A 13,411-nucleotide genomic window follows, 5' to 3' on the forward strand; every position below is an offset into this window, starting at 1 on the left:
GGCTCGGGCCGACTTCTGATCACGAGCCGTGCTCCAGTCACAGCTGCTCCATTCAGCACCGACAGAAGTCTGCTTGTGTTGCCTATCCCCAGCCGTCATTGACGGCCGTGCGTGCCAAGAGGTTCGCGAATCGACGCACTTCCTGCAAAGTCGTTGGCGAGCTGAGCTTGAACCTGGCCACAACTCGCGGCGAAGAGAGAGAGAGGCGGGGATAAAGCGCATCAACACACCCCGACAGCGGCCGCCCGTCACCTGCCCTTCACCTTCACCCCCCTCTCCCACTCATCCCACCAATCGAGGACGGCTGTCCGGCAATCTCGCGCTTTGGCGACGACGAACTAGTGCGACGTACGATAGAGGTTTGGGAACGGACATGCCAGTTTTGCATCCCACAAAGACATCACCGCCCCCGCCGTCCACGTTCCAAAAGTCGCATCACTCAAAGATGGTCCTTACTCCTCCTCCGCCGCCCCCGCCGGCCCCGTCGCAGCAATCTGTGCACAAGTCCAACGGTGTGGGTGCCTCTTCGTCAACATCCTCTTCGGCCATCAACGGCGCATCAGAGTCGCACCAAGTCGGGCAACGGCAGGCAATGCGGTCTCGCACACGTACACGTCAGGCAGGTCCCAGTGCTGCCCGACCGGGGATGCCGCGCTACAGCAGCGAGGACCACCCGCTGAGTCCACATAAGCTTGCTGAGCGCGGCTACCACACCTTCACCTGCCTTGGCGTCCCCTTCCACGTCCACAAGCGCTACACTTTTCTCCGCGAGTTGGGCATTGGTGCTTACGGCTGCGTCGCCCTGGCCAGGGACGAGATCCTGGGCTGCAATGTTGCGTGAGTGAGATTGCACGACTTTGACACTTTTCGCACATAAATGCTTACAAGGATCGTTGTCTCATTTACAGCATCAAGAAGGTGACACGAGTCTTTGAGAAGGATGTCCTCGCCAGGCGCGCACTCCGAGAGGTGGCCGTGCTGCGTCACATTGGTCTTTGCGACAACGTCACCGCGCTCCTCGATTTTGACACAGCCTTTATCGACTTCAACGAGATCTACCTCATGCTCGAGGCCAGCGAGGCCGACCTGTCGCAGATCATTCGATCCGGCCAGGCCCTCTCGGATGCCCACTTGCAGTACTTCATCGCCCAGATTCTGCGGGGGACCCGGTATATGCACTCGGCAAACATCATCCACCGCGACCTCAAGCCAGGGAATCTCCTGGTCAATGCCGACTGCCAGCTCAAACTGTGCGACTTTGGTCTCGCTCGTGCGTTTGCAGACCGTCCCTCGGCTACTTCGCCAATCTTGGCCAATGTTTCCTCGTCACCTGGACAAGACAGTCCGAGGCATTACGACTCGATGCCTGAGTCGCCGGTCGGGCAGCAAGACCAGCAGCCCGACGCTCCACCCATGCACCAACTCTCTGACCGACCCAGCCGGCTCAGAACGACGAAACTCGACTTTCCCGGTGGCCCACTGACCGAATACGTGGCCACGCGATGGTACCGTGCGCCAGAGATCATGCTCTGTTTCAAGCGCGGCTATGGCTGCGAGATTGACGTGTGGAGCGTGGGCTGCATTCTCGCCGAGCTCCTCGCCGGCAAGCCCATCTTTGCGGGCAAGGACTACGTGGACCAGATTGCCCGCATCAACAACGTCCTGGGCTCACCAAAGGACTCGACGATCGCCAAGGTGGGCAGCGAGCGGGCCAAGACATATGTGCAATCGCTGCCCAAGATGCCCGCCGTGCCGCTGGCCAAGATGTACCCCAATGCGAATCCAGAGGCAGTCGATCTGCTCTCCAAGATGCTCACCTGGGACCCCGATGAGCGCATCACGGCCGATGAAGCACTTCGGCACCCATGGCTCAAGCAGTATCACCGGTCCAACGCCAACTGGACCCCACCGCCATCCTTTTCCAGGTTTGCAGAGGTCGAGCTCATCGACAGCATCGGTGATTTCCGTCTTGCCCTCGAGAGGGAGTCGGACGAGATGCGGCTCGAGCTGGCCGCTCTCGAGGCCGAGGAGCGGCGAGAGTTGGAGGAGGAAGAAGCCCGCCGGAGGGCTGCCGGTTCCAACCAGGACGGAGGCGGCGAGGAGGAAGAGGAGGCAAACCACGCCACCAATTATTCTTCTTCGTCGGGGCACCAGTCGTCTTCGAGAGCACCAGGGCCTTCGTCAAGCCCTTCCAATTCGCCCTATGTTACACCCACCTCGCTGGCTACGAGCACCGACGGCTGTTCGCCAGCTTATGAGACGGACCTGACATCTGCGAGTGCGCCCCTGAGTGTCGCTGGCAGCTTCGCCTCCTCGTCGAGCAAGCCGCCTCATCGCAAAGGGCCTCGTGCCGGCCTCGAGGCTCTCTCAGCAGCCAACAAGCTCCCCAACGGCAGTCAAGAACAGTCAAAGGCCCTGTATGCTACCCTCGGCGTCATGGCTGCCCCTGACCAGGTGGCCAACGACGAAGAGATTCGCACCACCCGATCCGGCTTTCGAAGGCGAGCGCTGAGCAACGCACCTTCGCGACCCGTTTCACTGCGCAAGGCAGGCAGCGCCACCGACTTGCGCTGTCTCGCCGCTAGTTCTCCTCCCTCTGCCGTGGCCTCGACACCCAAGGTTCGCCTCTCTGATGTGATCCGGCGGCCAAGCCTCCAACGAGAGGACTTTGACGGCGTCGTCGATCAGACGTCGTCCCTCTTTGAGTGGCTCGACGTTGCGTCCTGGCACAAGTGGGCGAGCAAGCACTCTGGCGATGAAGGCAGCGACCAGACCATTGGCCGCCATGGGGACAGCACCGCAGGCACCACGTCTGAAACCGAGGTGGGCGAGCCTCTCTGTAACTAGTATCTCCCTTTCCTCCCTCTCTCTGTCTTCTCCCTCACATCATCTCTTGTGTCCCTTTTCTCACACATAATGTTCAGCTCATTCTCACATCTGTATGCCTCTCTTCACTCATCGCAAACAATGCTTTCACAACCATCTATCTTCTCGCGTTCCTCTCTCAATTTCACGCATGTCGGGTCTGCTGCGCGCCACAGCCAAGTATTCCGGGCCCGCTGTTTTCTCTTTTTCCGGGAAAAGCAAAAGAGAGAGCCCATAGAATCACCAGAAAAAAATCATCAACACGTCGAAGACTAAAATCGGCTCATTTCCGTTCCCACCAAGGCCCGCCCAACCAACTCTCGCGCGCGTTGTTGGCTCGTGATGGAAGCGACGATGAGCGATGATGGGGCCGAGGGGCGGCAGCGTGGCCGGCTCAAGGTTGCCATTGTGGGCACGGGGATGGCGGGACTCGTCGCAGCGCATCGCTTGTCGCGCGAGGATGTCGAGGTCCACCTGTTTGAAAGAGGGACACGACTGGGTCTCGACGCTAATAGCATCTCGGTTCCGGCTGACGGCGAGGACGGTGGGGATCTGAGAGTCGATGTTCCTATGCGTTCCTTTAATGCCGGTGAGTGTGGGCTGCTCTCCCCTTCTGCTTGCTTTGCGCGAGCCGCTGACGCGAATTCTGCTCTCCAGGCTACTACCCTTCCCTCTTGGCACTCTACAATTCTCTCAACATTGCCATCCGACCCAGCAACTATACCTTTTCCTTTTCCTCGGCACTCGCACCTTCGCCCTGGCTAATCTACAATGGACGGAACGGACTTCGTGGTCTGAGCCTGCCCTCCTCGATCCGACCCTCGCTTCCGCCTTTACGGACCATTGTCCGTGCGCCGCACATTGCCGTCCAGAGCATCGCATCGCAATTTCAGGACGTTCGGACATACCTCGGTCTCGTTGTCACACTCGCCCTCTCGTACCTGCAGCTGCTCGTCCTTGCCTTCTGGCACCACCTGCTCGGGCATTGCTCCGACCCGAGCCACCCGATCACCAAGCAGCCGTTTGGCGAATGGTGCCTGCAGCGCCGCCTCTCGCTCGACTTTGTTAACGGCGTCGTCCTCTCGCTCTTTTCGGCCGTCATGACATGCCAGCACGACGCCGTCCTCGCGTGCCCCACGTCTGAGATCCTCAGCTACGTCGCCATGACGTTTCTCCGCTCCCACTACCAGGTCGCCGAGGGCGTCCAGCAGGTCGAGGCTGCCCTGACAAAGGGGCTGGACTCAGATCGCATTCACACATCCACGACGGTCAAGGGGCTCCACCCCACCAATGCGCGCGCAAAGGTCTGCCTCGTCCTCGAGACGGCCGACCAAGAGACGCAGCTCATGCACGGCTTCGACCACGTCATTCTCACCACGCCCGCTCACCTCTCGGCCTCGCTCGTGGAATCCTACATTGACGCTCTCCGGGCACGGCGCAGGGTGGTGCCGGCGGGCGACGACGAAAAGAAGACGCTTGTGCAAGAAGAGGCGCGCCTCGAGACGGTCCTGGGCAAGCTCCTCTCCATTCGCGTAGAGGACAGCCTCGTCATCAACCACACCGATCGGTCCCTGCTTCCCCTGAACCGGCGCGACTGGCGCGACCTCAACCTCGCCAGCCCGTCCTACTCGTCCTCGAGCCCACCGTCAGAGGATGGGACGGACTCGTGCGAAGACGCGACGCTGGTCGACTCGCTACCGATTCTCTCCCCGATGCACAACAAGGAGCAGCAACAACAAGACGACGGTATGCTCGCCAAGGACGGGCGAACAAGCCCGTACGGCGGGATAGCGAGGCACACGATGGCTACCCATGTCGTCTCGAGGCTCCGGTCAAAGGGCCAGCTGCTCCTGCAGACGACGAACCCGCTGCCTGGCTCGACGCCGCGGCCGCAGGAGGTGCTGAGTGCCAGCCGGTTCCAGCGGGTCATGACTCCCCCAAAGGCGCTCCTGAGCGGCCTCTTTGACTGGCGCCCTTCTCGTCGGAGAAGACGCTCGTGGGGGGATCGAGGCGCGCTGGGCGAGCGGCTCCTTTCGATTGCCTACGCATGCATGCCCGTGTCGAAGTGGGAGATGGTGGCAGGGGAACTGCAAGGGGGGCAAGAGGGCATGCCTGGCGTCTGGTTCTGTGGTTCATATAGTTACGGAATCCCGCTCCTCGAAGGCTGCGTCGTGGGCAGCGACCTGGTCGTCGAAAGCATCCTGAGACGCACACCATAATGCTAATGTCTATTTATTATACGATGTTTGTAAGGTCTGCATCACTCTCTGCCTTCTTCCACTTTCTTCTCTTCTGTGTGTCAAGGTCGTGCTCGCGGAGATCAGCGTTGAGCTGCCTCTGTATCGCAGCGACTGACTCTTCCTCTTCGGCATTATGCGCGCTTCCAATCGAGCAGTGACGTGCGCGCGTGGCAAGTGTTGAGCTCGGGTGGACTTTTTGACTATTAATTTGTCTTTCACCCGCCGCCCCTGGCTAACCTCTCGGCTGGGGAAAACACCCCTCCACCACGTCAGCGCTACTACTACTCCTTCTAATTACTACTACTTCTAGCACTTTCCTTCTTTTGTGAAACACAAACGTAGACTACGCTCGTCTTCACCACACCACCATCAACTAAAGAAAAAATGTCTGCTTCCCAGTTCGACAAGGCCGTGGCCATCATCGGCTCGCTCCCCAAGGTGCGTCGCTGTGCATGCGGGTGTTCCCCTTACGACCGATGCTGATGTAGAGATCACGATTGCTCCTTTCAGGATGGCCCCGTTCAGCCTACCCAGTTCGTAGCGGCCCCACAGCCTAGACCTTTCCCTTCTCCCACTGATCTTTCTGCCCTTTGCACATCACGAACAGGACTGACCAGCTCAAGTTCTACGGTCTGTGAGTGTGCTGCGCTCGCTTCCATTGCCGTGACCCCGCTTCCTTCTCACCACATGCGCTCCACAGCTTCAAGCAGGCCACCATCGGTGACGTCAACACCTCCCGCCCCGGCATGATGGACTTCACCGGCAAGGCCAAGTGGGACGCCTGGAAGAAGAACGAGGGCACGTCGTCGGAGGACGCAAAGAAGCAGTACGTCGAGGAGCTCATCGGCGTACGTTCTTGCTCCTGTTCCTCCTTGATTAAGATCGGCGTGAAAGCTGACTGCCGCAACCATGACCTTGCTAGATGTTCGAGAAGCACTCGGGTGAGCATGATGTCGTGTGTCGTAGACCAAGGTTTGAAAGAAAGACTGACCCCAGCCACAGACAACGAGGACGCCAAGAAGTACATCGAGGAGATCAACTCGGCCTAAGAGGTCCATCTTCCCCTCAACCTTCTTTCCCGTCGGCCCTTTTGTGAAACTTATAAATTATATGTTTTTGTGACCTGTCTGCTGTCCATCCTTTGCCTCGTTTCACTTGTGACTACGAGCGCATTGATAGCCAGATGCCTGAGCTGATGACTTCCACATTCCGAGTCCGCTTATGATAGAGCTACAGGTGGCGAGAAGAGATGAGAGAGAAAGGCGGCAGACAGGCAGACAGGGAGAGGCAGACAGGATCGGTGGATGAATGGTGGTCGCCTCGAAACGGGGACTAGTTTGCTCGGACTTGCTTCTTGTGGTGTGTGACGTTCTCTGGATCTCCACGGCTCGTCTAGAAGAAGCTCCCGCCGCCGCCGCCGCCTGCGCCCTGGTTTGCTGCGCCCAGCGCCTGCATCCTCTCTCCGACCTAATGCCCAAGAAGAAAGTGGTCCCTCACATCAGCATTTATTTGCTCTTGCAGACAGACGAAAGACTGGCGCTCTCTGCTTCCTTACTCACCGCCTTGTTCACCAAGAAAAACTTGCTGACGCACCGATCGATGCAGACACTCTCGCCCTTGTTGAGATCCGGCTCGGCGAAGCGCTGCGAGATGCACTTTGCATGGCACGACGAGACAAGCTTGTTGAATGTGTCGGTCACCATCTCGAGCTGTAATATCCTCACCATGTCAGCTCCAGCCCTGCCTTCTCTCACTCATCCCGCTACTCTCTGTCCTTCCATTTCCCCAAACGGAAAGGGGAGCACGGCCCGAGACTCACCTCTGCCTCGGCCGCTTCGAGCTGCGGCGACGAGAAGGAGCCTGACGCCGCTGGCCCAGCTGCGCTGCTGCTTCCTCCAAATCCAAGGACCATGATGTCTGCGCCTGTGTCTTGAGCTTCTGTCTGTCTTCGTACGTGCGTGCGGGCGTGCTGATTGTGTGCGTCTCTGAAGACTGGTAGGATCGAGTGGGTCCGCCGTCGCAGCGAGAGGTTTTTTTTTTGATGCTAGACCAACTTGGGCTTCAAAGTGGAGATTACCTAATCACATTACGGGCGCCGCCCCCTCTTTCTCTCTTGTGTTGATTTCAAATGCGCAGGGATTTGTTTACCTCGCGACGACGAAACGGCTGCTACGACGGACCGCGGCCCGGAGTACCCTGCGAATAGAGATGAGACTAGAAGACGAAAGGAGGGATGACAGCGACGACGACGGTGACGACGACGACTTCTTCGATGCGACATCGGCCGATGTAGACATCGATGCACCACCGGCATTTCCGGCGCTCAACAGCGCGCAGCGGTCCTCGAATGCAGCACCGCCCGCTCCCTCCAAGGGCTTCACGGTCTCGGGCCCAAGTGTCGGTAGCAAGGCGGAAGGAAAAGACCCGTCAAAGAGCTCATCCCTTCGAGAGGTCCTTGGCGTTCCGGCTAGCAATCTAAGTCGGCCCACAGGAGGAGGCAGTGGAGGAGGACTGATGGTGCCGCCGAGCACCAGCTCAAAGACGGCTCCTCCTGGTGTCGGAGGCGCTTCCGGTGCGCGGCTAGGAGGGGGAGGGTCCATGCTTGGCGTTCCCAAAGAAACTGGCGGTGGTGCGAGAAGAAAGGTTGTGCTGCAGCCCGGCTGCTCGCCACTCGACTGGGCCAGACTAAAGTCGAGTGGAGATCCTAGCTTACGGGTGGGTACCTTCTCTCCTTGCAAGAATTCGGTAGCAGACTAAAAGACTATCTCAGGCGTATGTCATGGGCATGCTTCGTGTGAAGCCGTCGGAGCTCAAGCTACACAACAAGCCAGATGACGCATGGTCGGCCTTCAATGGGAAAGTATATAATATCACCCCTTATCTCCGCTTCCATCCTGGCGGCGAAAAGGAGCTGATGCGATGCGCCGGAAGAGATGGCACCCGACTCTTTAGTGAGTCCACTCTTTCTCCTCCTCCCGATCCCTTGTCACCTGCTCCCCGCTGACCTCTTGCTTCGACAGTGCTCACCCATTCATGGGTCAACATCGACAGCATGATCGATGCCTGCATGGTCGGCATCCTGGTCTCGGAGAATACATGACCTTTCCTACATAGATACCTATTTGTACAATACAGCAGCAGCATTACAATTGACTGTCCCGACTACACTCTTCCCCCACTCGGCTCGAAATTAGTCACCCTCGAAGCCCTCGTCATCTTCGAGCTTTCGTCTGAATGAGGGCAAGAGGGTCAGACGGCGCGACGACGCGAGGCTGACCCGCTTACTCACTTGATGCGTCCCGGGTTGACCAGAGAAGAGTTGGCCTCCTTGTAACGTTCGTTTTTTCGATTGTTGCGGAGCAGCTATTCGATGGCGGACAAGTCAGTGATGATTTAGTCAAAGACGGGTGACATTCTCACCCTCCGATGAGCGTCTCTCTCCTCGACGAGATGCTGGGTCTTGCCCTTGAGAAAGGAGGCAACCTTCATGATCTGAGCAGTGCAAGAGTCTAGAGATCAGCGTCTAGCTTCGTCGGCATGTAAAAGACTCTTACCTCTGCGCATACACTCGTCGCTGCTCGCAGCTCGTCCATGCCAGTCAGTCGATTGAGGGTAAGCTCGATGCTCGTTCCCTTTTTGTCCTCCTTCTCTGCCTTTTCCGCATCTTGACTGCTTGCCCCATCCCGGTCAATGGCAAGCTGCGCAGGAGTCAAATTCAGCTCCTCGGCCAGGGCTCTCGACAAGTTTACTACACACCCGCAATGACGGGTAGCTGCCGTCTTCGAGCCTTTTCCGCCCGTTGGCCAGCACGTCGAGGCTGGCCATGTCCCAGGCCACCCTTATGCGAAGCTCGAGCGTCGACCATTCTGCCTCGCCGTGGTTGCTACCCACAGCTTCACCCAGCAGATCGTCCGGCCCAATGACGCTCTCATACCAAAACGTGTCGTCCGCGGGAGGGTCTCTTCCCCTATCTGGCGTCCTCTCTGCTCTCCGATCACCCCTGCCATCCTTGGCTCTATGAATCTTCTGGCCATCGTTGTCGGAATCCGTCTCGGTGTCCGAATCTGAGACTGCTGTTTCATCTTGCTCTTCCTCTTCGTATTCTTCCGCGATATGGGCTCGATGATGCTGCTGGCCGATCCTCAGAGTCCATGTGCCGAGCGAGCTGTTGTTCACAATGGCTGATCGACCGGATTTGCTGGGCGTCTGGAATTGCGAAGGGGGCACCGTCAGGCCCATTGGGACAAAGGAGGAATGTACCAGGTAAGAATCGCCGACCGAGCCCGGGGGTGACGGGTGAATATGATGAAAGAGTCCATTCAACCTCGACACGCCCGACTGCGAAGAAGTCGTGTTGGCCGACGACGACGACTGAGAGGCCGACGACGACGACTGAGAGGCCGACGAGGCGCCGAGCTGCTGCGAACCCTGCCTCGCTTTCCTCTGCGAAAGCGACATCGTCGGCGATCCCCCTGTCGGGCCTCGCTCGCGATTGCTATCGTGACGCGCGCACCAGATCAATCTCTAAACCCTGATTTGGCCTTTTTTTTTTTTTTTTGCATCGAAATAACAGTATGACGTTGCTGTTTGGCCTCCACTCTGGACCTGGAATCTGGCCCCCCCGCCCGCCTGCTTCTAGCGAGCTGGCGCTACGCCCGCGGGCTCGGCCGTCCTTCTCTTCTCTTCTACCACAACTTTACCAACTAGCTTCCTTCTTCTGCACAAGTCAAACCCCCTTCCCACTCAAGCTATCGTTTCAACATGGTCGTCTCTATTGATCTCTCGGGCAAGACCGTCGTCGTCACTGGCGGCAACCGTGGTATCGGCCTGGCCATGTCCGAGTCGGCCGCCGCTGCCGGTGCCAACGTCGCCATCTTCTACCACTCACACCCCAAGGCGCAGGAGTCGGCCGCCAACGTCGCCAAGAAGTTCAATGTCAAGGTCAAGGCGTACCAGTGCGACGTCAGCGACGACGCCCTCGTCAAGAAGACGTTTGAGCAGGTCGAGGCCGACCTCGGAACGCCCATCACGGCCGTCATGGCCAACGCCGGCGTCTCTGTCGTCAAGCCCGCCCTGGAGCTGACGACCGAGGACTTCCACAAGGTCTTCAACGCCAACGTCCTCGGTGCCTTCAACGTCTCCAAGGCTGCCGGCAACCACTGGGTCCAGAAGGGCTTCAAGGGCGGCTCGATTGTCATCACCAGCTCCATGAGCTCTGAGGTGGGTTCTCGCTTCAGCGGTGTTCTTTTTTCTCTTTTGCTCGCTTCTGACAGCCTCGTCTCTTGTACACCATCAGCTCTACAACCAAAAGGGTCTCAACGACCCCCTCACGCAGGTCTTTTACAACGCCAGCAAGGGTGCCGCCACCAACATGGTCAAGGGCCTCGCTGCCGAATTTGCCCAGTACGGCATCCGCGTCAACGCCCTCGAGCCCGGCTTCACGGCGACGGAGCAGACGAGCGTCATGGACAAGAAGATTCGCGACTACCAGGCCGAGAGCGTGCCCCTGCGCCGCTTTGCCGAGCCAAAGGAGCAGGGCGACCCGGCCCTCTTCCTCATCAGCGACTACGCTTCGTACATCACCGGAACCATCCTCCGTCCCGACGGCGGTTTCTCCCTCTACTGAGCGGTTCCGCACACCACTTCCAATGTCTCTCCTTTGTTTGAGAGGCGTTGCTTCAGTCTAGTCATGGGAAGATAGGAAAAGGAGTCATTGAAAAAACAAGCCATTGGTGATTACAGTTGCAAAAGGTGTGAAGGAGGCCTCAAAAGTTGAAGGACTCGGTGTGAATGCGATCTTTTGAGATGCCGGCAGTGGATAGAGCAGTTCTTGCGACTCTCTCAAAAGGTTTCGATGCGCAGAGGAGGATGTAGTCGGATTCGGTTACCGCCCTACGCTCGTCTTCATCGCTCAACTGAAAGGCCGAATAGGGACTGTTTGATGCCTGGCTTGCATCATTGCTAGCACCTCCGACGAAGGAAGTCGCACTGAGTCTACGGAGAGGGTGTACTTTGACCTGCAGAGATGCACTTGCCGTCGAACTGGCCTGGTCGTAGTCGTCGTCTGCCTCCCCCTCATCGAGATGCGACGAGGGCGCACTGACGAGAAGATGAAGCATGACCCGAAGCTGCTTTCCTTCGAGCCTTTGGAGGGTCTCTTTGACGAGCCGAGTGACCACACCAATCTCCCCGTATCTGACACCAACCACCGCTCGTACATTGACTTGCGCCGGCTTGCTCGGAAGGAGCTCGACGAGGTGATTCAGGTGGGCAAGGAGCGGCGTCAGGCCAATCCCCGAGACAAGATAGGTGAGGTTGACCTCTTGCTTCTCAAAGAGGGTCAGTGGAAGCGTCAGGCCTCCCTCCACGGCCAGGAGGGGCGCTGATAGCAAAACCTTTCCCGCATCGCTCTCGTACGCCGAATCCTCTCGGTCTTCGAGAGCTCGTAGACCCCTGGAAAAGAGGCCGGGCGTGACGCCGCCCCTCTGTTTCCTCCGGAGCGTCGTTTCGAACTCCCACTCTTCTTCAGCTGCCCCATCTTGGCCTCCTGCTACCCGTCTGACCCGCGACATGGTCCATGACCGTACCCCATCATCGTTGAGGTCTTTTTCGCCGCCCTTGAAGGAGGCCATATGCGCATAGAGCTTGACGCGTGTATCGAGCGAGTCGAACATGTCCATGACGACGTGCTGGCCGGGTTGGAATCGGAAGCTCGTCCCTCCGGTCGGAACGGTGGCACGCCAGACAAACGTCGCAATGAGCGGCGAGTGGAAGCGGACATCGACGAGATGCGCCGGTGGTGACGACACCTCTTCTTGGATGGCTCCTGCAGCTGTCTCGCTCAAGAGCGTCCGCAAGGGAGGGTTGTAGGGCGACCAACCGACGGCTGCTTCTTCTTCGTCGTCTTCGTCGTGCTTGTCTGCATCAGCATCCAGCGTATGGCTGCGGACGCCGCCGAGGGCAAGGCTCTGCAGCTTCTGGAATCCACCGCCGCCTGCATCAGCAGCTTTTTGGCTTGCAGCAGCGAGCGGCAGCGAGGATCGAACGAGGCTGTAGCCCGTGATCCAGAGCAACGAAGCGCCGTCGACGCCTCTCATGACCTTCCTAGCGTCGTCCCCAGCCAGTACTTCAGCATCGCAAGTCAGGTGCAGCACCGTCGTACGCCTGTCGCCTTTGCCCCAGATGGGGATTGACAGGCCTGCAACGTGGTCCGTGGTCATGTTGCCCAGCGACTGCATGATGCGGTTGCCGCTCCAGTCCGGGAGAAAGACGCATGTTCGACGGCGTTGCGAGTCCCAGTAGGTGCGCAAGAAGCCTCGCCGTCCTCCGCGGCAGTTGTTTCCCAGCCGTGGTGGGTCCGGAAGGTAGGTTGTGCCGGGCGGCGCGGCCGAGTGGCGAGTGCCTAGGAAGGCCAGGTCTGCCTCGGAAATAATGGAGAGTATCTCGGCTGGGACAGGCTCATCGGGCGCAACATCGATCAAAGTCAGGGACGAAGAGGAGCTAGAGGGCGTTGCGCAAGGCTCCAGCGTTCTCGTGTTGATGTACTTGGGACAATTGCCAAACGTATTTGACGTCTCGATGACGAAGGTGAAGAGGTCGTCACGGTCGCCGTCGGGAACCCTTTCCACGTCTACGATGACGCCCTCCATCTTGTTCCGCCGCCGGTTGTGCAGCATCACGCCCACGGCCGCGATGAGGAACTCTTCTCTGGGGAAATCCTCGGCCTCGTATGGCGTCTGTCCCGCGTCCAAGCGCTGCTTCAGACGGTGCAGCACCTCACGCATCGGATCGCCAAGCGCGATCTCGCACTCGAAGCGCAGCTTGTCGTCCTCGCCCTTAACCCTTTGGATGAAGCCCGTGTTGCCGCCTCGACCAGAGAGGATGCTCGTCCACGGCCTTCGCCCCGCATCGAGGACCGTGACGCTGAGAAAGGAGAGCTGGGAAAAGAAGAGGGCCATGAAGTCGTCCAGGCCAGACTCCATAGACTCATACCTGCCCCAGACATCATCGGCGTACCCGCGTGCCTCTTGAGCGGCCAGCTCGCCAGGATGGTAAGACGTAGGAGCCGGCATCTGTGTCGTGTTCGCCTGCACAGACTGCGCACCGTCGGCGGGTCAAGCAAAGCGGGAAAGGTGGAGCACGCATTCGTGAGATGCTAGCTATATACTGTATTTGGCTCAAGTGGGGAAATAGCAGCCTGGCCTAACGCCGGTTCCGCGTCTGACGGTTGCGGCTATATCTCGGAGTTTCGGCTTCTACGACACATACTTCCATGAAGCGCAGCCTGCAATTTCAAGTCCTCCTCT

The 13,411-nt window shown here is 58.7% G+C and overlaps 8 protein-coding genes across 8 annotated transcripts; 5 read left to right on the forward strand and 3 right to left on the reverse strand.

The window, feature by feature from the left end:
- Positions 1-445: 445 nt before the first annotated feature.
- FA10DRAFT_258033 (Pkinase-domain-containing protein) lies at positions 446-2,847 on the forward strand (the record flags this gene model as incomplete). Its single annotated transcript, XM_025519886.1, has 2 exons — positions 446-837; positions 909-2,847. 2 exons carry the CDS (start codon positions 446-448, stop codon positions 2,845-2,847), a joined length of 2,331 nt encoding a protein of 776 aa, XP_025381006.1.
- Positions 2,848-3,122: 275 nt separating this feature from the next.
- On the forward strand, positions 3,123-5,170 carry FA10DRAFT_299154 (FAD/NAD(P)-binding domain-containing protein). Its single transcript, XM_025524688.1, has 2 exons — positions 3,123-3,454; positions 3,523-5,170. Exons 1-2 carry the CDS (start codon positions 3,208-3,210, stop codon positions 5,082-5,084), a joined length of 1,809 nt encoding a protein of 602 aa, XP_025381007.1. The 5' UTR covers positions 3,123-3,207; the 3' UTR covers positions 5,085-5,170.
- Positions 5,171-5,489: 319 nt separating this feature from the next.
- Positions 5,490-6,154, forward strand: FA10DRAFT_258035 (acyl-CoA-binding protein; the record flags this gene model as incomplete). Its single annotated transcript, XM_025519887.1, has 6 exons — positions 5,490-5,543; positions 5,616-5,638; positions 5,713-5,739; positions 5,806-5,953; positions 6,028-6,046; positions 6,108-6,154. The coding sequence occupies 6 exons, from the start codon at positions 5,490-5,492 to the stop codon at positions 6,152-6,154; spliced, it is 318 nt and encodes a 105-aa protein (XP_025381008.1).
- A 73-nt stretch (positions 6,155-6,227) lies between these two features.
- Positions 6,228-7,101, reverse strand: FA10DRAFT_264409 (hypothetical protein). The gene is made up of 3 exons (XM_025520635.1): positions 6,925-7,101; positions 6,665-6,814; positions 6,228-6,572 (listed from the first exon to the last, which is right to left on the reverse strand). Exons 1-3 carry the CDS (start codon positions 7,015-7,017, stop codon positions 6,498-6,500), a joined length of 318 nt encoding a protein of 105 aa, XP_025381009.1. The 5' UTR covers positions 7,018-7,101; the 3' UTR covers positions 6,228-6,497.
- Positions 7,102-7,242: 141 nt separating this feature from the next.
- FA10DRAFT_264410 (cytochrome b5) lies at positions 7,243-8,267 on the forward strand. The gene is made up of 3 exons (XM_025520636.1): positions 7,243-7,820; positions 7,876-8,056; positions 8,126-8,267. Exons 1-3 carry the CDS (start codon positions 7,314-7,316, stop codon positions 8,203-8,205), a joined length of 768 nt encoding a protein of 255 aa, XP_025381010.1. The 5' UTR covers positions 7,243-7,313; the 3' UTR covers positions 8,206-8,267.
- Positions 8,268-8,629: 362 nt separating this feature from the next.
- FA10DRAFT_31792 (hypothetical protein) lies at positions 8,630-9,641 on the reverse strand. The gene has a single exon (XM_025525435.1). It carries the CDS (start codon positions 9,561-9,563, stop codon positions 8,793-8,795), a length of 771 nt encoding a protein of 256 aa, XP_025381011.1. The 5' UTR covers positions 9,564-9,641; the 3' UTR covers positions 8,630-8,792.
- A 154-nt stretch (positions 9,642-9,795) lies between these two features.
- On the forward strand, positions 9,796-10,919 carry FA10DRAFT_264414 (putative NADP-dependent mannitol dehydrogenase). The gene is made up of 2 exons (XM_025520637.1): positions 9,796-10,325; positions 10,402-10,919. The coding sequence occupies exons 1-2, from the start codon at positions 9,867-9,869 to the stop codon at positions 10,729-10,731; spliced, it is 789 nt and encodes a 262-aa protein (XP_025381012.1). The 5' UTR covers positions 9,796-9,866; the 3' UTR covers positions 10,732-10,919.
- FA10DRAFT_32372 (hypothetical protein) lies at positions 10,801-13,278 on the reverse strand. The gene has a single exon (XM_025525436.1). The coding sequence runs from the start codon at positions 13,175-13,177 to the stop codon at positions 10,871-10,873; it is 2,307 nt and encodes a 768-aa protein (XP_025381013.1). The 5' UTR covers positions 13,178-13,278; the 3' UTR covers positions 10,801-10,870.
- Between the last annotated feature and the right edge of the window lie 133 nt (positions 13,279-13,411).

Source organism: Acaromyces ingoldii (genome assembly GCF_003144295.1).
Source record: "Acaromyces ingoldii strain MCA 4198 unplaced genomic scaffold FA10scaffold_1, whole genome shotgun sequence".
NCBI lineage: Eukaryota > Fungi > Basidiomycota > Exobasidiomycetes > Exobasidiales > Cryptobasidiaceae > Acaromyces > Acaromyces ingoldii.

Excerpts from the sequence above, each read along its gene's own strand:
- FA10DRAFT_299154 (XM_025524688.1), top strand. The coding sequence starts at position 3,208 with ATGGAAGCGACGATGAGCGATGATGGGGCCGAGGGGCGGCAGCGTGGC. Across the intron at positions 3,455-3,522 it reads TATGCGTTCCTTTAATGCCG|GCTACTACCCTTCCCTCTTG; the intron begins GTGAGTGTGGGC and ends TCTGCTCTCCAG.
- FA10DRAFT_264409 (XM_025520635.1), bottom strand. The coding sequence starts at position 7,017 with ATGGTCCTTGGATTTGGAGGAAGCAGCAGCGCAGCTGGGCCAGCGGCG. Across the intron at positions 6,815-6,924 it reads TCGAAGCGGCCGAGGCAGAG|CTCGAGATGGTGACCGACAC; the intron begins GTGAGTCTCGGG and ends AGGATATTACAG. Across the intron at positions 6,573-6,664 it reads TTTTCTTGGTGAACAAGGCG|GTCGGAGAGAGGATGCAGGC; the intron begins GTGAGTAAGGAA and ends CTTGGGCATTAG.
- FA10DRAFT_264410 (XM_025520636.1), top strand. The coding sequence starts at position 7,314 with ATGAGACTAGAAGACGAAAGGAGGGATGACAGCGACGACGACGGTGAC. Across the intron at positions 7,821-7,875 it reads GTGGAGATCCTAGCTTACGG|GCGTATGTCATGGGCATGCT; the intron begins GTGGGTACCTTC and ends AGACTATCTCAG. Across the intron at positions 8,057-8,125 it reads AGATGGCACCCGACTCTTTA|TGCTCACCCATTCATGGGTC; the intron begins GTGAGTCCACTC and ends TTGCTTCGACAG.
- FA10DRAFT_31792 (XM_025525435.1), bottom strand. The coding sequence starts at position 9,563 with ATGTCGCTTTCGCAGAGGAAAGCGAGGCAGGGTTCGCAGCAGCTCGGC.
- FA10DRAFT_264414 (XM_025520637.1), top strand. The coding sequence starts at position 9,867 with ATGGTCGTCTCTATTGATCTCTCGGGCAAGACCGTCGTCGTCACTGGC. Across the intron at positions 10,326-10,401 it reads CCAGCTCCATGAGCTCTGAG|CTCTACAACCAAAAGGGTCT; the intron begins GTGGGTTCTCGC and ends GTACACCATCAG.
- FA10DRAFT_32372 (XM_025525436.1), bottom strand. The coding sequence starts at position 13,177 with ATGCCGGCTCCTACGTCTTACCATCCTGGCGAGCTGGCCGCTCAAGAG.